General features: G+C 45.6%; 1 protein-coding gene across 2 annotated transcripts in view; it reads left to right on the top strand.

Annotated features, from left to right (window-relative positions):
• CWF19L2 (CWF19 like cell cycle control factor 2) overlaps window positions 1-21,128 on the top strand; it is a 177,414-nt gene that overhangs the window by 89,519 nt on the left and 66,767 nt on the right. For both annotated transcript variants that reach the window (XM_056561619.1, XM_056561620.1), the window contains exon 12: window positions 7,973-8,110. In XM_056561619.1, the coding sequence (XP_056417594.1) occupies window positions 7,973-8,110 (138 nt within the window). The remainder of the gene's footprint in view (window positions 1-7,972; window positions 8,111-21,128) is intronic.

Raw genomic sequence — 21,128 nt, 5'->3', positions numbered from 1 at the left:
TTTGAGAGTAATAGGTGGCTTTTAATTTTCTAAAGGATTTTTCATAGACCGTTAACAAAACACAGCGGAGCTCATGCCGCAGTTTAGTAGTTTCAGCAGCTAGAGCCGCCGAGGGTGAAGTTTTGTTGGCCTGCTCTGCTAATTGCAAGCGGTGTAATATGTCCTCCAGCTGCTGCTCACGCTGTTTTTTAATAAGGGACCCATATTTGATAAAGGAACCGCGAATCACAGCTTTGTGACAGTTCCAGACAATGAACGGATCAGCCACCGAACCTGCATTGTGGGAAAAATAATCAACTATATCCTTATTTAAGCATTCCCCATATTTTGCATGAGACAAAATAAAAGGATTGCACCTCCAAGTATAGGTTATGGGGGAGGAGACTGCGTCTGCCAGGTCCAAGGTAATGGCCGCGTGGTCAGACCACTTAATGGATTCAATAGATGATGCAATAGAGGTGGAGAGAAGTGACCTGTCCAGTATGAACATATCTATTCTGGAATAGGAATTATGGACAGTAGATAGGAACGTATAGTCCCTTTCTGTGGCATGCTGCGCTCTCCATATGTCGAACAGGTCTTCCTCAAGGAGAAAGGAAGATAGGGTGGTGGAAGTGGAGCGAGAGATAGAAGTAGAGTCTAGATGAAGATCAGAGACCGTGTTAAAGTCCCCACACATAAGCAGAGACCCCCAAGGTTTAGTACGAACCTCCTTCAAGAGTTTTCTGAGGAATATCAGGGGACCTACGTTGGGGGCATAGAGAGCCACGATGGTGAGCGGTGCGGCATTGACGACACAACGTAATATGATGTACCTTCCCTGCGGGTCGGAGACCACCTCTCTCATTGTGAAAGCCACCGTGTGTTTGATTGCGATCGCCACTCCTCTTGATTTGGTGCTATAATGGGAGTGAAAGATATGTGGGAACAGAGAGTTAGTCAATCTGGGAGCATCCTTAACCAATAAGTGAGTTTCTTGTATGCACAGGACGTCGCATTTGAGATCCCTCGCCTCCTTCCACAAATGCGACCTCTTATGCGGAGCGTTGAGCCCATTCACATTGATGCTAGCAAACTTAACAACTATACTCTAGAGGCAAAAAAATTCGCTCCAAGTGGTAGCAAAGACAATGAATTACTCGGACAGGACACACCTCCCAGCCAGCGTGTGCCTGTCATCACTAGGCAGTACATATTGAACAGACCAAAACATGAGCGATCGTTATTGTGACATATAACAAACAAACAGGACACTAACAACATAAACAGAACAACGTGACACACAAAAACGGATGGTTTCCGCCCAGTACCGTCCACAAAGGAGTGGGGTTCAGAGTCCACTCTGAAAACCGTGGTGTATAGGAGTTCACCCAGGCCAGGTAATGCCAGCAGAAAGAAGTTTTCACCATCCTCAAGCAGTGTCCCAGTCCTTGTTTACAAGAGGTGCCTTCGAGCCGGAGCGAGGTGCTTTAGACGAAGCTGAAGCAATGTTCCAGGAGGACAAGAGGGATTCTCCCTCCAGTAGCGTGCGGACAGCATGAACAGCGTTGTTTCTCTTGATCAAAAGGCGGGTCGGGAACCCCCAGCGATATGGCACGTCAGCTGCAGGAAGGGCAGATGTAATGGGCAATAGTGCTCGGCGAGCTTGGAGTGTCGCCGCCGAGAGATCCGCATAAAGGAGGACATGATGATACGGCGCTGGTAAGCCATTGTTGCGCCGCGCCAGTTCCATAAGTCTTTCCTTGATGTGAAAGAAATGTACACGGGCTAAAATATCCCGCGGGACAGAGTCCTCAAGATGCTTCGGCCGGGGGATTCTATGCGCCCTGTCAATAGTTAGGTCTTGTGGGTTGCAGTCCGGCAATAAGTGTTTCAGAAGCGAACGTACATATGCAGGAATCTCCGCCGGGGCGACCGTTTCAGGCACACCGCGTAATTTGATATTGTTTCGGCGGCTGCGATCTTCCAGGTCTGCCACCTTAGCTTTCAGGAGTGAGTTATATCATCCTCAACTTCATTGTGCATGTCAATAAGTGAATTGTGGGAGTCTGCAAACTCACCAAGTTTGTTTTCTAGGTGGTCCACTCTACCCCCAATATCTTGGACCTCAGCTTGCAATGGATGAACTAGCTTATGAATGTCCTTTAGGAAGGTAGTACGCAGCAGGAGAAGCATGTCTCTCATTGCAGTGTCTGTGAGAGATTGGTTAAGCACAGGCATGGCAGCCAAGGGGTCTGTTGTCTCAGTTACTGCATCTGCCCAGGACTTCCCTCCATTCCCCTCCGGTGTTGCGATCCGAGGAAGCAGCTGCGAGTCAGGCGCGCTTGGGCTATGCTGAGGAGAGGGGGTAGGAGAACTAACCTGCCGTAGTGGGTCCGGTGAGTTGCTGCGTCTGCCCGGACGTTGAACGTCTCCAGAGGCTGTGCCGGAGGTAAGTCTCACCCCCCTCTCTGTCTCCGGTGATGCGGCAGAGGTGGCATGCAGCGCGGTGTCGGAGGAAGATCTGCGCCGCAGAGGGGAGATGGAGGCCGGGGAGCGGTGTCCGCCCTGCGACTGTGCTGGTGAGCGAGACCTTACGCGCTCTCCAGCGGCGCCATCTTGGCCCGAGGACTCCCGGGGAGTGAAGCTGAATTTCGCCAGGGAGCGATGTCGCAGAGGCTTCTTCTTTCTCGCAGGCATAGCGGGGGAGTAGAGGGACAAGACGAGATGTTTTGGAGCCAGGTGGGTTGGTGAAAAGCTAGGTAATTCGTCGCTTGTTTAGGCCGGTGAACGGAGCTCCACTATCCTGCGACCATACACCACAGCAGCCAGGCCACGCCCCCCCCCCCCCCAGGTTGTATTTTAATACTTAATAAAATTATAACTACATGCACCAAAATTAGTTTGTTTAAAATTGTCATCTTCTGACCCCTTTAACTTTTTTTTATTTTTCTGCATACAGGGCTATAGGAGGCCTAATTTTTTGCGCCGTGGTCTGTAGTTTTTATCGGCACCATTTTTGTTTTAATGGGACTTTTTGATCGCTTTTTCTTAATATTTTTATGGTATATGAAGTGACCAAAAATGCACAATTTTGGACTTTTTTGGTATTTTCGTATTTTTTTTTACGTGTACACCATTGACTGTGCAGTTTGGCTAACCTTATATTTTAATAGTTTGGACATTTATGTACGCGGCAATACCACATATGATTATTTTTTATTACATTATTTTATTTAAAAAATTGGGAAAAGGGGGGTGATTCAAACATTTAATAGGGAAGGGGTTAATGAAGTTTTATAAAAAAAAAATACACTTTTTTTTTATATTTTTTTAATTTTAGCTCAACATGCAATCTTCTGGTTGCATACACTAATCAGTGTTATGACATAGCATAGCAGTGATCAGTGTTCTCGGTGCTCTGCTGCTCCAGCCTGCTGTGCAGGCATGGAGCAGTAGATGGCCGATCGGACGAAGAAGAGGCAGGTAGCACCCTCCCATTGTCCGTTAAGCTGATCGGGACATCTGCAATTTAGTCCCGATCAGCTCCACTGAGCTGGTGGGATTCTTTCACTTTTGCTTTAGACGCCGCAATCAACTTTGATCGCTGCATCTAAGTGGTTAATGCCCTGCATCGGCCCGATCGGCCATGCCCGGCATTAGCCGTGGGTCCTGGCTACCCATAGCAACCAGGACCCACTGGGTTTAACCCGTTCTCTGCTGGTGAGCATGGTTTAAACCCGGTAAACAGGACCCGGGCGTACAGGTATGCCCTGTGTCCTTTAGGATCGGGGATGCAGGGCATACCTGTACGCCCTGTGTCCCCAAGAGGTTAAGTACATTTACAAGTGTTTACAGTTAGTTTGTTATTTATCTATTTTTTTGTGGGCTGCAATTTTTTCTAACCAAACTGTATACACTTAGAAATGTACTAAATTTAGTCGCTATTAGATACTGTTCAGTACATTAAACTCAATGAACAAGACTAAGGGTCTGCTGCAATATATGTTGACATACTGTTCTTCCAGTATGCTGATGGTATCCCCTGATCATAGGCTATGCACAGCATATGTGTTTCTCAAATATAGGCTAGTTAGTAGATGGGAATGTAGCCTAATAAAGACAACAGGAATTCTGCAGCCCCTTCATCAAGATGGTCTCAGTGCTGCCGGGACTCTCACCAGTGACCAATTCTAACATGTCTGTAGATTAACTATAGGAAATGACTAACAAATGAAGCAAGTTATCACATGTAACTAACATCCTTGTAAGCTGCACATTCAGCATACTGCAGCTAAAAAGTACTGGATGGGTAAATATTTTTTAATATGAGTCATTTACAAATCTGTTTGACTTTATGGCACCAGTTGATTTAAAAAAAATAAAAAAAACAGTTTTCCACCGGAGTACTCCTTTTATAATACTTGATCACTAGTATACAAATCTTTTTCACCAATACATATGAGGCGTGTAGCATCTCTTTATAGTAAGAAAACAAGCACACATGATCTCATCCCAACATGTTTCTACACCTGGGACAGTTTATCTAGTGTCACATGGGCTTCGTCAAGGGACAAAAGGGGATGTGCAATCAAAAATTCAAATGAACTTAGTCATAAATTACATAATCGCTACTCAATATCGTAGCCCTGTTCACTATATAAATCATTAGTGACCATAACAATACTAGGATCGGCCCAATATCTGCTTAGTCACTGCTCCAGATACGCTCCAATATATCGGGGGTTGGACACCGACTGCTGATTACCTAAAATAAAATAAAAAAATATATATATACAGATTAGTGTTGAGCGCGAATATTCAAAATGCTAATTTTTCCTGCGAATATCGGCACACGATTTCGTGAATATTTTGAATATAGTGATATATATTCTTAATGACGAAAATTCGTGTTTTTTTAATACAATTTTTTTAATGCAATTTTTTTATGCGAATATCGGCAATTCCAGACTGGACACTGATCCCTCCCTTCTTTTAGGTTAGATATATTTGCGCATGCGCACTATGCGACTTTCATTACGAATTTTCGCATGGGGAAAAAAAATAATAATAATTAACATAAGCGTATTTTGCCATCATAGGACGGATTTTTGTCCATATATTTGGGAAATATCGCAAATTCGAATATGGCCCCTGCCGCTCATCACTAGTAACGATGTCTTTAGTCTAGCTGGACAAAGGGGGTAGATATAAAACTCTCAGTCCTTCCCTGGAGACACGCTTAGGGAGTGAGACGCACCTATACAGTGGTCCCTCAACATACGATGGTAATCCGTTCCAAATGGACCATTGGTTGTTGAAACCATCGTATCTTGAGGGATCCGTGCAATGTTAAGTATAGGACAATGGTCTACAACCTGTGGACCTCCAGATGTTGCAAAACTACAACACCCAGCATGCCCGGACAGCCGTTGGCTGTCCGAGCATGCTGGGTGTTGTAGTTTTGCAACATCTGGAGGTCCACAGGTTGTAGACCACTATTAGAGGAGGTTATACTCACGTGTCCCCGCCGCTCCGGACCGTCACCGCTCGTCACCGCTGCCCTGGATGTCGCCCTCCATCACTGTCGCCGCGCCCCTGGGGTGTCCCCATCGCTCCGGCAAGGCCTCTGCTTCCCCGGCATCCGCGCTCTCCGTCATCACGTCGCTACGCACGCCACTCCTATTGGATGACGGGACGGCGTGCGCAGCGACGTGATGACGACGATGGAGATCACCGACGATGCAGGGGATCCCGAAGAGGACAGGTAAGTGATTGTCAGCGGACCACACGGGGCACCGTAAGCGGCTATCCGGTGGCAGCTGAAGCAGTCTGCGCTGCCTGATAGCCGTTTATGCGATGGCCCCGACATACAAAAGCATCGTGTGTTGATGCTGCCTTCAACATGTGATGGCCTCTGAGAGACCATTGTATGTTGAAATGATCGTATGTCGGGGCCATCGTAGGTCGAGGGGGTCACTGTAAACACATATTGATACACAGTCGGGGTATTAAAAAAAAAAATGCCTGAAGTTCACCACAATCCGGTAGAGATGGGCTCCGCGGCTGATAAAGCGGGACAGAATGTAAATTTAGTTTTTTCACATTCTCCATTGATATGAATGCCTCACATTAATGCTGGTTTAAAAAAAAAAAAAAAAAAATTTCAGAGAGATTTTTCTTTTTTTTATTCAAGGTCCATCTCCTGGGAAATGTTCCCATCAGCATGACTGGAATAGAGTCACGATGCATGCAGTATTCACTAGCGAGATCTACCCGGCATCCATTACATTAACCGAGTACTTTATGCAACGCTCCAATTATTGGGTATAGGCAACGCTGTCATTCAGGCTTCATTTTCATACAGAATTCTATATAATTAGCATTATGTAAAGACCTACATAGATATCCAGGCTCTCAGTGCACCCACTTGGTGCGTTTTATACGCATTTCTACAGGTGCACACAGGTCAGCGGAAAATATCAGTCCCAGAGTTGCTGTCTTCTCCTATCATCTCATATAGGGATTATCACCCAGCTCGCCAAGACCTCTCGAGTAAATCCTCCTAATGATACAGGAGCAAAATAATGGTTTCTAGAACTGTGAGCGCTTTTTTTATTTTTTTTTTTTTTTTTTTTGCATAACTAGGAAACGGGATATTTACTAGAAATTAATTTCTTTTAAAGGGATGGTGGGAGACTAGAAAATATAGCTGCTTTCTTGCAAAAAAAAGAAAAACACAGACAAGAAGGGCACTGTTTCAGGAAGAAATCAGCCACTTTTTAGTGTCATATAATCTTTTTAGGTGAACATTTATTATTATCTGCTACTGAGAATGTATGTTGTAGTTCTGTATGCAGGATGGATGTGGTACATTTATAGCATCTGCATCTGTAGAAGTCTCTATACACATGTTTTAAAACAATAATAGTGGTTTTTGTGTCCCCTTACAGTTTATTTCTGGTGTCAATATATTTATTATACAGCAAAAGTGACATGTTACTGTGTGTTTCTTCATGCATTATCCCATTGAGATCATTGTTGGGTATGGATTTTAGCCAGGTGAACATTTTGTCAGTTAGCACAGGGTTAATCTCCTGCTGATCTGTTCTAACTTTGGCTTATGGCTGGGTAAAGAGTTCCTGTCATATCCCACAAAAAAGTGGACCTTATCCTGATCAAGTAGATATAATGTTTGTGTCTAATATCTATTTTTCTCTCACAAATACCTTCTATCTTTTTCTCACTTGTTTTGTTATTCTATGCTTTGGAGGGGGCGTGTCCTCACTCTGCATGACTCATCTTCCTCCCGGAGTCTGATGTGCTGTGCTGGGTCTCATCATCCAGTCACTGCAGGCTGCTCTGTAACCCCCTCCTCTGTTTTCATGCTGCAGTCTATTAGGACAGCTAGTCCTGCCCTCACTTTCTGGACTTTGTCTCGGCCTGTGCTTTAGCTTGGACAAAGATTACGCTGTAGCCAGACAGTATTGTGTTCTGGATGGTATGGGGGACCCCTAGTGGTCTTTTTCTTATGAGTCATGATTACAGAAAAAAAATTTCAAATAAAGTAAATTAGGTTGATGTTTTGCCAAGATGTACAGGATATGAAAAGGTTTTTGAATCTGACGGTGCCATTTAACAAAAGAGGTGATCATCTCTTTCTGATACTGCAAACATAGAGGGGGGAGGCTCCTGCTGCAGCCAGTTGTCTTGTAGTTAGACACAGGACAGTGAGGAAGATGAAGACATAGCTGATTTTATGGGACACAGTGATTTATTTTAATTCTCTAATTGTAATATGAAATATTGGACCTTATTTTTAATGTGACAGGTTTTCTTTAATCTCTTAAACTTTGCTTCTGTTTTTGCCTTCAACATGATCATGATTGAATGATCAATTTATTTTATCCAAGGCTTACTGCGCTATTGTGTTAATAGTGTATGTGGATGTCATAATGTGCCTGTTATACATAAATTGTGCTTGGTATTGCAGGTTGAGACGCACGTGGATAAGGAGAGGGTCCGTTACTTCCAAGATGACGACCATCAGAGTCTGCAGGATCTGGTCAAGAGGGAGAAGATGGGAACAGCTGAAGATCAAAATAAGCTTTACCTGCGAATGGCAGCCAAGGTAATGTACACAACAATTCATCGATAATAAATGAAATCCCAGAAATTGTCCTACCAGGTCACCTCTGTTCTGCTTTGTATGCACTGCTTTAATCTGTCAATGATAATCCTTTTCAGTGGGCATAAAAGTAAAAAAAAAAAAAAAATATATATATATATATTTCTAAAATGATCCAGGAAAAGTGACATCACCTTGTAGCACAAGACAGTAACTCATTATTTACGAGTGGCATATGTAACATCTGGTAATGAGATTTCACATGAGAATGCACAGCAAAATCGCAAGCTATAAGTACATTGCAATTTCATGATATAAAAGTGTACCTGTGAGCCAGGAGCATGTGATAGAGCCTCAGTGTACAGAGCCCTGCTTGTCCTCGGTGCACAGAGCCCTGCTTGTCCTCGGTGCACAGAGCCCTGCTTATCCTCGGTGCACAGAGCCCTGCTTGTCCTCGGTGCACAGAGCCCTGCTTGTCCTCGGTGCACAGAGCCCTGCTTGTCCTCGGTGCACAGAGCCCTGCTTGTCCTCGGTGCACAGAGCCCTGCTTGTCCTCGGTGCACAGAGCCCTGCTTGTCCTCGGTGCACAGAGCCCTGCTTCTCCACCCACACTTCCTGTATTTGGACTTCTCATAGAGACACACAGGCAATAGCTGCAGGGACAAAAATATACAGATTTTTTAACCAATATATACAACAAATATACATATAATGGTATTCTATAAAAAGTTTTTGTTGATGACAGGTACAGTTTTTGTTGATGACAGCCTTATTTACGCTATGCAAAAACCGCTGTGCATGGGGTGGGGCCTAGTGCGCTGACGTTACAGTGACACACTGGGTCCACCTCCAAACCTAAATGCGCACACAGGGCTGCCAGGAGTAGCCCTGTGTGTCTGCTCGTAGGAGAATACGCAGCTGATTTTGGGCAGCGTGAAATATGCTCAGTATATGCTAGTTGTGACCCTACCCTAAAATTGTCTTGATAGATTGCTTATTCTTGTGATTGTATGAAATCAGATGTGATTTTAATAGCAACAGAAGTAGAAAAAAACACAACTGTTTGTGATAATAGCAGAAAACTGCTACAGTGCCTTTTGATTTTATATCCTGATTTTTTGACAGTACCTGGTAAGAAGAGGAGTGTAAGTGCAAAGCATCTGCCGCAGAGTGGTATAGTGGGTTATGGCACTAGTCTTACACAGCCTTGGCTCTTGTGTTGATGGGATCACCAACCAAAACTTATTTGGGCAATGTTAAGGATTTATTCTAGTTTATATAAGGCTTGTCTATGTTGCTTTGCTTTACTGTGGCAGCCCGACACCATATAATGCACACGCGGACGCAGGATCTGGAACCGTGCTGCCTTCGACATTCAAATGCTAAGTCAGTGTTTCCTAACCAGGGTGCCTCCAGCTGTTGCAAAACTACAACTCCCAGAAAGCCCAGACATGCTGGAATTTGAAGTTTTGCAACAACTGGAGGCACCCTGGTTAGGAAACATTGATCTATGATATTCAGTTTTATGCAGAACAGTTAACTATCAGCTATAGATTTCAACCCCTTAGTGACTAGTGTTGAGCACGATTTTTCGTAATGCTAATTTTTTTTCGAATATCGGCACTTCGCGTTTACACGAATATTTAGAATATAGTGCTATATGTTCGTAATGACGAATATTTGTTTTTTCTCTATCGGCTCCATTGGGGACACAGACCGTGGGTGTATACTGCTGTCTCTAGGAGGTATGACACTATGGTAATAAAAAAAGTCAGCTCCTCCGAGCAGGATATACCCGCCTTCAGACTCTGAGCTAGTCAGTTTAAGCTTAGTGTCTGAAGGAGGTGGACATGGTCTGGATTCTCCAGTCCAGGTCTTCTGTTTTTTGTTTTCCTAGTATAGGGACTTGTTAGTTTTTTATTCCCTTTCTTTTCCGTTTTCAGGTGGGGACTCAGGAACTGTGGTTCACTGATTCCCCATTGCGAGTAACGGGGCACTGACATTGCGCATATGCGCTGTTAACACCCTCTCACCAACGGTCAGCGTCTGGGTGGTACCTCATGGGTCCGGGTCCCCCTTTTTCTCTGCTCCCCTCGCTCGTGCATAGCAGCCAGTCGCGATGCAGGGACAAAAAGCTGACTGAAGACTTCAGTGAAGACTCCATTAGGTAAGTTCTTCTGACTGAGGTAAGTACTTTCCCCTTTTTTCCCATAGGTATGGACTCGCAACCTCTGGAGACCCCCTGTTTTGGCCCACCTTCAGTTTATGGGGCTTGATTTTACAGGGGCTGCACTTATGCTGGGAGAGCAGCGACACCTGAGGGGGCATATTTTTATAAGGCACCTTACTTTTGGGGGGCATGTGGTATGGCTTATATGCGGCTGCAAGCCGCGGCGCTGTTACGAGCCGGGCGCTTCAGTGCCGGCTTAATTTCACTTTCGCCGGCATACTTTCACTTTCGCCGGCAGCCTCTGCTGGCGTTCTTGCCGCCCGTTGTGTTCCCCCGAGCGCATATATAGCTAGGCAGGTGCGCTCGGGACAATGAGCGGGCGCCATGACAGTTCTTCTTCGGCCGGTCTGTAGCTCCGCCCGCTGGGCTGGGAGCTCTCAGAGGCGCGAAGCAGCGTCCTATCAGCGCTGTGGGCGCGATTTTCTTGGGTAGGAGTCGGTTACTGTGTGCCTTGCTCCAGGCACGCCCCTCCCTCCCTATTGGCTGGCTTGTTCGGTCTCTCTGGCTGCACCTAGCGAGTTCTCCTCACTGCAGCTGACAGGGGACATAGATCTGGGTGAGAAAGTGCCTGTCTTCTTTTTTACCCCATTATGTCCATACCCAGGGCTGTTCCTCCCTCCAATCAGAAACCTGGGAATTCAGTGACTTACTATATCTGTAAGCACTGTAATACCAAGATGCCTGGCTCCGCTGAGCCCGCTTGCTCTGCCTACTCCACTGCTCCCCCAGACCCCCTGTTGCCCCTTCGGTCCCGGTGGGTTCAGCCGCTCCTCCTGCCTGGGTTTCTTCCCTGAGCCAGTATATGGCTGACTTGACCCAAGTCTCCCGTTCGGTGGCTGAGGCCTCCCGGGAAATGGTGTCCGCCTTGAAGGGGTCTTCCCTGCGCAGGACCTCTGAGAGGGCCCGCTCTTAGTCTCCTTGTACTTCACGCTCTCACAAGCGTGCTAGGGGTGCCTCGTCTGACTCTTCCATTGAGTCTTTGGATAGACGTGAGCGTTCCCCTCGCGGGTCCCGCCCCCCTATCATCTGGGCACAAACGTCGTCTCGGTCTGGATCGCCCCCCTCCAGGACTGCTTCCACTCACTCACATTCCCCTGGTGAACTAGTGGACGAGACTTCCGAACCAGCATCTGACCCAGAGGACCGGTCGTACTCAATTGCTACAGTGAACTCATTGGTGACAGCAATAAGAGACTCCTTTCACTTGGAGGACTCAGGATCTTCGGATGTCAATCCAGGAGTATCCTTTCATCGTACTAAGCCAGCACCTCAAAGGTCCTCCTGCTGGGAGGAGCTGACTTTTTTTTATTACCATAGTGTCACACCTCCTAGAGACAGTAAGATACACCCACGGTCTGTGTCCCCCAATGGATCCTTCGAGAAAGAGATTTTACGGTAAGTGTTAAAAAATCTCCTTTTTTTTTTTGCGAATTTTCCAGGCGAATTTTCGCTTGGGAAAAAAGTGAACGAACATAGTGAATATGCGAATTTTGCAAACATAGGACGGATAATCATCAATACGTTCGCGAAATATCGCAAATTCGAATATGGCCCCTGCCGCTCACCACTATTAGTAACATGCATGGTCAACCTGTCTGAAAGTCCTGGTGAGGAGGTAATACTAGAGCGCATAAAATCCAAGCTGTGCAGTTGTCCCCCTCCTTGGACAGTGTTGAGGGTCTACATGGCCTTAAAGGTTGTTCTAGGAACTTGACAAAATAAATGGGGACCCTCACTCCTGTTCGCTATCTTGTACTGAACTGCTGGAAGGCTCAGTGTTAAATGGGTACTCCGGTGAAATACTTTTTATTTTTTTATTTTTATTTTTTTTAAATCAACTGGTGCCAGATAGTTAAACAGATTTGTAAATTACTTCTATTAAAATTTCTTAATCCTTCCAGTACTTTTGAGCTGCTGTATGCTACAGAGGAAATTCTTTTCTTTATGAATTTATTTTCTGCCACAACCATAGTGCTCTCTGTTGACACCTCTGTCCATTTTTGGAACTGTCCAGAGCAGCATATGTTTGCTATGGGGATTTTCTCCTGCTCTGGACAGTTCCTGACATGGACAGAGGTATCAGCAGAGAACACTGTGGTCGTGACAGAAAAGAAATCCAAAAATCTGACGTCGCGCTCCTCCCCTCAATGCAAGCCTATGGTAGGGGGCGTGATTGCTGTCACGCCCCCTCCCGTAGGCTTGCATTGAGGGGCGGAGCGTGACATCACACGGGGGTGGGGGCGTGACGTCACACGCCGCCGGTCTTGTGGTCGTCGGTAATCAGACCTGGAGCGAACACGCTCCGGGGACTGATTACAAACGGGGTGGCGTGTGCATGATCCCGGGGGTCCCCAGCGGTGGGATTCCTTTGGATAGGGGATAAGATGTGTAAGCACCGGAGAACCCCTTTAAAAAAGCCATACCTACCCAGCCCTAGTTCCCTACAGCTCTTGTTTGGCTTCATCTGTTCCTATGATCTTTTCTCTTCTTCCTGCTTCCGAGACTAGCACTCTGAGCAGGACCTGCCACCTCAGTCAATCCCTGGCTGCAGTGTCTCTGCCAGTAATTGACCAAGTACGCAGGTCCTGCACCAAGCACTCATCTCGGAAGTGGAAAGAATACAGAAGATTGGGGCTCCGCATGGATCCGAACAGAAGCTGTCGTGGTCCGGGGCCAGGTAAGTATTTTCTTTTTCTATTTTATTTTACTGGGCCCATGTTTTTTTATATGCTAGTGCCGGAATACCCCTTCAAACTGTATACAGCCTATCGGTGCTACCTAGCTATGGAGATGCAGAGGTAGCAGTCATACCTCATGCCCTTTGTCACATAAGAGGTCACCAGTATTCTGGGGGGCCTGTTTACACATGGCCTGTTAAAGATTTTGTATAGAAGGAGTTATCCAGGATTAGAAAACAAAGTTGCTTTCTTTCATAAACATCGCCACCCCTATCCTTGGGAATTACAACTTGGCGCCATTCAGTTCAATGAAGTTGCAAAACCACACACAACCTGTGGACAGGTGTGGTGGTGTTTTTAGAAGAAATAAACTCTATTCTTCCTGGATAACCCCTTTAGGACCCAAGAGCTTCGAGCTACGGCACTGAATGCCACGTTTTTATTTCCATGCCCCAAAGAAAACATTCTGTAACTTATGCGCCAAACCTAATGACGGTGTAATGTAGCAGTACAGAGAGATCAGAACATTATAAATGATTTTGCAGCCCGCACCGTCTCATCATGCAGCATCTGTGTGGTTATTACTTATGATCAAAGCCGAGTTTGGCTAATCTCTTCTGACTGATGCCAAACGCGTGAAATCATTACTAAGTACAGATGTCTGCCTTGACGTGCATTACCCCTCTGTCACTGGAACGTGTCATGAGGTTCTCACTAAATTAAATCTCTTCTCCAACAACACCTTCCATCCGTGACCTGAATGGAGATCTTCATATTGTCCACGTAAACCTTAGCCGCTCATTTCACGCCTCGAGCCGCAGATGCGAAAAAACATTGGTTTTAATTGATTATTGTGTAATTGATCACCGAATGCCAGAAAATAGAAATCAGAAAGGTGTATACGGTGCAGACTGTGCCCTATGTATACTGGCAAACTATCCCAATTGCTATGGCCCGGCGGCTGAAACCATCATCTGTTGGTGCGTAGGGCATGTAATAGTGTATTAATGGAAATGGCTATTATGTAATACATAGTCCGGGCTGGTCCATCAGAGCGACACTGTGTTTTTGCAATGCCTTTCTGAAAGAGCAACTCTGGATGATAAGAGCATCTGGAAACTGGGCCAAGATGCATCTGGAAACTGGGCCAAGATTAATGACCGTTTATGGACAGTTTTAGGCTACCTTGTCTATAAATCAAGTCCTCAGTTTACTACCGAAATACAGGGGAATCTGCTGCTGTGAATAGCTGCTCTTGAGGAACAGCTTGGTAAATGCTTCCTTGAACCAAAGCTTTACTCAGCATCCTTTATAGATGTACTCCGCTGCTCAGCATTTGGAAAATGTTCAGAATGCTTAGAGCCAGCGCCGGGGGCTCGTGACGTCCCACCCCCTCAATGCAAGACCACTTAGAGCCAGCGCCTCGTGATGTCACAGCCCCACCCCATCGTGACAGCACGCCCCGCCCTCTCAATGCTAGTCTATGGGAGGGGGCGTGGCGGCCGCCAGGCCCCCTCACATAGACTAGCATTGAGGGGGCGGGGTGTGCTGTCACGATGGGGTGGGCCATAATTTCACAAGGCGCTGGCTCTAAGCGGTCTTGCATTGAGGGGGTGGGACGTCTCGAGCCCCCGGCGCTGGCTCTAAGCGTTCTGAACATTTTATTCCGAACGCTGAGCAGCAGAGTACCCCTTTAAAGCAGTGTTTTTCAAGCGCGGTCCTCAAGACCCGCCAACAGGTCATGTTTTCTGGATTTCCTTAGTCTTTTACAAGTGATATAATTCTGGTCAGTGCATCTGGCATCACCACAGTAATATTATCTGTGAAAGATTAAGGAAATCCTAAAAACATCACCTGTTGGGGGACTTGAGGACCACACTTGAGAAACACTGTATTAAAGGGAACCTGTCTTCTCTTTCATGCTGCCTGAAACATGAGTGATCTAGGCAGTATGGCCCTACCTGCCTTAAAGGAAATCTGCAGGAAAATAAACTTATTCCCCCCCCCCCGCGATTTCCTGCATGGGGCCCCAGCTCTGCCGTGCAGAAGGTGTGCCGGCTGCAGCAAGACGTGGCTGACATGCCTCCTCTATGTAGTTCTATGAGAGAGGCGGGGATGGAGCTTTCGTGCCTCTCCCATAGAGCTGTATGGGGGGGGGGGGGGGGCGTGTCCTTTGAGCTCAGTGAGCTAGACGACACGCGCATTAGCCGGCTCACATCGCGGCAATGCCGGGGCCCCGTTTGGGAGATTGCGGGGGTGTCCAAGCAGTCAGACCCCCCGCGGATAGGGGATAAGTTTATTTCACTGCAGTTGTCCTTTAAACATTAGAGCTCTGCGTACACCCAAAGAGGGGGAAAGTGGGCTGTGAGAAGCCACTAGGGGACCACCACAATGACTCGTGGTTCAAGCAGCATGAAAGTGATTACAGGTTTCCTTTATAGATCGCCTACTGTCCACATGACTGTGTTAAAGGACTGTCTCCTAAAGGTGATTCCTATAGATAACATTGAGGGAGGGGTCTCTCGTTTAGGCCGCAGAACAGTCAAGACCATTGGGGAGAAGGGACAGTTTACAGCTCATAAAATGTAACCCCTACCTAACCATTGTAGTACTTTATGAAAATACTATTTCGTAATGGCATTCACTTCTTTTAGTAGAATAATTCCCCAGCCACACTGCAAAAATTGCTAATTCTTCAGCTCTCAGCAAGTCTGGTTGATATTGTCTCCCCCCTCCAATTGTACCATGAAAGAAACAAAAAATAATCAACTGGTGAAACTAAATAAAAATCTTGATCCTTCCAGTACTTATCAGCTGCTGTATACTACAGAGGAAGTTGTGCAATTCCTTCCAGTCTGACCACAGTGCTCTCTGCTGACACCTCTGTCCATGCCAGGAACTGCCCAGAGCAGGAGCCAATCCCCATAGTAAACCTATCCTGCTCTGGACAGTTCCTGACATGGACAGAGGTGTCAGAAGAGAGGACTGTGGTCATACTGTGGAAAGAACTACACAATTTCCTCTGTAGCATACAGTAGCTGATAAGTACTGGAAGGATTAAGATTTTTGTATAGAAGTTAAAGGACATCTGCAGCCTAAATACACTTATCCCCTATCCACAGGATAGGGGATAAGGGTTTGATCGCGGGGGTCCGACCGCTGGGACGCCCTGCAATCTCCCGAACAGGGCCCTGGCATTGCCGTGCTGTGCTGCGGCTAATGCGCGTAGCGTTGACCTTACTGATGTTGACGGTACGTCCCCTCCCCATACAGCTCTATGGGAGAGGCACGAACACTGCATCCCCGCCTCTCCCATAGAGCTACATGGAGGAGATGTTTCGGGTGCGACGTCATGCTGTGGCCGGCACGCCTCCTGCAAGGGAGAGCCGTGGCCCCGTGTAGGATATCGCGGGGAGTCTCAGCATTCAATCAAACACTTATCCCCTATCTCTGCGGATAGGGGATAAGTGTATTTAGGCAGCAGATGTCCTTTAATTTGAAAACATTTTTTCCCCTTCAGAGTGCCCCTTTAATGCTATATCAGATTATTGTACAATACATGTTAATCCCTGTTAAGTCTGTCACCCATTACTGAGGGGAGAGACCAGCTCCCTGTTTGTATGATGCGTTGGTAACGATAATCCTGTGTTTTCACATGCGTTCAATGACGTTTCGGATCAGCATTTTCATCTGCTGACCTGTTGCCGAAATCAATCCTGACAGATTATATAGATGTAGCAGAGCTGGAGTTCTTATTTAGTTCTCATCTGATATTTTGCTAGTTAAACCTAGTAAATCCGCATTCTCACAATACAATCAAAAACAACACAAAACAAAAGTACCGAATGTAAAAATATAAAATATAATAGGTAAATAACTAGGATCGTTTTCTTCGGTCTTGTAGCTTTACAGCCGGGGGGTTGAGGACACAGCGGACAATCCTAATGGTGAATATTACAGGATATAAAATCATTTCTCTGCTTTCATTTTTCTCTTCCTCGATCATCCACGTGGGTGTGCGGAGAATGGAAACGTTGCGTTTCAGGTAACTTGGATACACTCTGTCAGAGACACTGGAGAAACAAATGCATCTCCTTAGCAGCTTTCTCCCTCAGATATTGCTTTTAGTGGCGCTTCTAATAACATCAGTTTCCGCCACCCACTCGTTCATGTGACAGCGGTCTCTGAGAATGGGGTCAATTGTAATCTGTCTGCATTACCATAGGACAGTGTTTCCAAACCAGTGTGCCTCCAGCTGTTGCAAAACTACAACTCCCAGCATGCCCGGACAGCCGAAGACTGTCCGGGCATGCTGGGAGTTGTAGTTTTGCAACAGCTGGAGGCACATTGGTTTGGAAACACTGACCTAGGAGGATGTGTTCCAACTTCTTTTCTGTAATCTCCATGGATTAAAGGGGTACTCCAGTGGAAAAAAAATTTTTAAATCATCTGGTGCCAGAAAGTTAAACAGATTTGTACTTCACTTCTCTTTAAAAATCTTAATCCTTCCAGTACTTTTTAGCAGCTGTGTACTACAGAGGAAGTTCTATACTTTTTGAATTTCTTTTTTTGTCTTGTCCACAGTGCTCTCTGCTGACACCTCTGTCCGTGTCCAGAGCAGCATAGGTTTGCAATGGGGATTTTCGCCTGCTCTGGACACTTCCTGATACGGGCATCAGGTGTCAGCAGAGAGCACTGTGGACAAGACAAAAAAGAAATTCAAAAAGTATAGAACTTCCTCTGCAGTATACAGCTGCTAAAAAGTACTGGAAGGATTAAGACTTTTAAAGAGAAGTAATTTACATATCTGAGGAAGTTCTATACTTTTTGAATTTCTTTTTTGTCTTGTCCACAGTGCCCTCTGCTGACACCTGATGCCCGTATCAGGAACTGTCCAGAGCAGGAGAAAATCCCCATAGCAAACCTATGCTGCTCTGGACAGTTCCTGACACGGACAGAGGTGTCAGCAGAGAGCACTGTAGATGAGACAAAAAAGAAATTCAAAAAGAACAGAATTTCCTCTGTAGCATACAGCTGCTAAAAAGTACTGAAAATATTAAGATTTCTAAATAGAAGTAATTTACAAATTTGTTTAACTTTCTGGCACCAGTTCACTTAAAAAAAACCTTTTAACCAGGTTTGCTTCTGAAGTGCCCCATGCATATTGGGGTTTTATGGTTTATTTGGATAGCAGTAAGCGGAATCTAATGTGTCAAATGTCTGGCTTCAAATCCTTCAGCTGTTTTGTACCCAGAAGAAGCTGTGGCAGGAAATACAATACAGGTAAATGTACATAGGAAGTATTATATGGCTGTCATTCAAATGAATTTATAGAAAGGAAAAGGTGGAGACCGGCGAAGAGGCGCCCAGTGTGACACCGCAAGAAAAAGGAGGCGAGGCGAAACAACACATAGGTGGGCACAATATGCCCGTAGGTAGTGGGTGCTCACCTTGAGCGAGTGGAAAACTCTATAAACCCACAACCGGGGTTATAAACACCAACACTGGATGCAGCTGTTGAGCTCAGGGTGCAGGAGAGGACTGGCCCGCCCTGATATGGGAGACGTAGAAGAATAGATGCAAAACACCCTTCGGAGAAGGCGCTGCTGGTGTCCGGTGTAGATGAGAAGGATCCGGTCAGAGAAGGATGTCTAAAACCAAAGCTGGACCGATCTGCCGCGTTCAATCTGCAGCATGAGATCTGCCGCATGCAATCTGCAGCATGAGATCTGCCACATGCAATCTGCAGCATGAGATCTGCCGCATACAATCTGCCGCATGAGATCTGTCGCGTACAACCTGCTGCATGAGATCTGCCGCATACAATCTGCTGCATGAGATCTGCCGCGTGTAATCTGCAGCATGAGATCTGCCGCGTGCAATCTGCAGCTTGAGATCTGCTGCTTGCAATCTGCAGCATGAGATCTGCCGCGTGCAATCTGCAGCATGAGATCTGCCGCATGCAATCTGCAGCATGATATTTGCCACGTGCAATCTGCAGCATGAGATCTGGCGCGTACGACCTTCTGCATGAGATCTGCCGCGTACAATCTGCAGCATGAGATCTGCCGCGTGCAATCTGTAGCATGAGATCTGCCGCGTGCAATCTGCAGCATGAGATCTGCCACGTACAATCTGCTGCATGAGATCTGCCACGTACAATCTGCTGCATGAGATCTGCCGCATACAATCTGCTGCATGAGATCTGCCACGTGCAATCTGCTGCATGAGATCTGCAGCTTGCAATCTGCAGCATGAGATCTGCCGCGTGCAATTTGCAGCATGAGATCTGCCGCGTGCAATCTGCAGCGTGAGATCTGCCGCGTACAATCTGAAGCATGAGATCTGCCGCGTACATTCTGCAGCATGAGATCTGCCGCGTACATTTTGCAGCATTAAATCTGAAGCATAAAAATCTGCCACATACAGTCTTCAGCATGGATTCTGGGGCATACAATCTGCAGCATGAAATCTTGCCATCACTTAAATTGGTCCCTGTCCCCATTGGGACTCACAGTCTAAATTCATCAGTATGTTTTGGAGTGTTGGAGGAAATTCACGCAAACACAGGAAGAACGTACAAACTTCCAGCAGAGTTTGTGCTTGGTGGGATTTGAACCCAGGGCCACCATTTATACACAGCATTCAAAACAATAACTACACCTACCGTTGGGCTGGGTTTCTAAGCCTGATACATCGTTTTGTGTGTATATATATATATATAAAATACACACACACCTGTGTTCTCTGTGTATGTGTTGTGTTTAGATTGGATTCTCCTGTACTTGTGTATACTATAGGTTTATCTGGGTTACGAGCTACCTTATAAACACAAACTGAGGGAAAAGCCCTCAGGATAATATCCCCAATATAGGAAACCCCCCACATTAGTATAAAAATAAAACTTTATTGGACTCCGTAGAGTATGTAACCCAAATTGATGCAAACTTATTTAAAAACACAGTGTGCTTCCGATATCGTGCTGCTGCACTGATTAACACATAGAGGAATGCATATAACTGCTTTTGTACATATATGACACGCTATGTATATATCTGTGTTTTCACAGCGGTCATAGAGGAGAGGGACATGCATTCAGTTATAAGCATATGCTCTGATATATGTTCGGTAGAGCACACTGCTAGTTAAAATAGCATAGTTAGCCTCCCCGATGTTTTGCCGATAGGATCGGCTTTGTCAAGCCTCTGTGTCCTTGACAAAGCTGATCCTATCAGCGAAACGTCGGGGAGGTTAACTATGCTATTTAGCAAAATGTCTACTGACCTGATAGGCATGCCAACAAGGACTTCAAGGGGTAAGGAACAAGTCTTATCACTCGCATACATATTACCATTATACTGTTACTTCCCAAATCCAGTATACTAAGACCAACAAGGGGTAAATTACATAACAGGTGAAAGGGCCAGAACCGTAAAAACGAGAATTTATTTGATTCTTTAAAATTCCATTGGGAAAAGGCAAATCGGAGGAGTCCATCAAGCGATATCACAAAAGTTAACAGCATGGGAAGAAGGTTCCTTCACGCAGACGTGTTTCAGGTCATAGACCCTTAGTCAAGGCATGTATGTTCATTAAACAAGTATAATTTATATACTGACCTAGAAGGTCCGCCTCCAAACAAAGGGAGGGGGAATTTCCGAGAAGGTTCAACAAACTTTATCACCTATGTACATGTTAAAAACAAACAAGAAGAAAAAGGGGAAAAAGTCCAAAAACAACAAAAAAGAAAAAGAGACAAATATTCAAAGCTTAGTAATGTAAGATCAAATCAGTCTTGTTCATTTCATTTGGTTGAATGCTGTCAAAAAGATAAATCCACATAGTTTCTCTATTGCGGAGGTGCCGGACTAAATCTCCACCCCCTCTGCTTTGCATAACCCTTTCTATACCAGAAAAAATTAAAGTGGAAGTATCTCCCAAATGTTTGACAGCAAAATGTCTGGAAACATTTGACATGTTGGTAGTAATGGGACCGGATGCATGTCGTACATGCTCCTATGTAATTCAAATTACATTCTGTGCATGTTATTTTGTAGATTACGTGTTTGCTGTTGCAATTGATAAAACATTTTTATGGGATATTTTTTGTTGT

Source organism: Hyla sarda, chromosome 2, assembly GCF_029499605.1.
Source record: "Hyla sarda isolate aHylSar1 chromosome 2, aHylSar1.hap1, whole genome shotgun sequence".
NCBI classification, from domain to species: Eukaryota; Metazoa; Chordata; class Amphibia; order Anura; family Hylidae; genus Hyla; species Hyla sarda.
The sequence above is the reverse complement of the archived record's forward strand: the minus strand, read 5'-3'. Positions and strand labels throughout refer to the sequence as shown.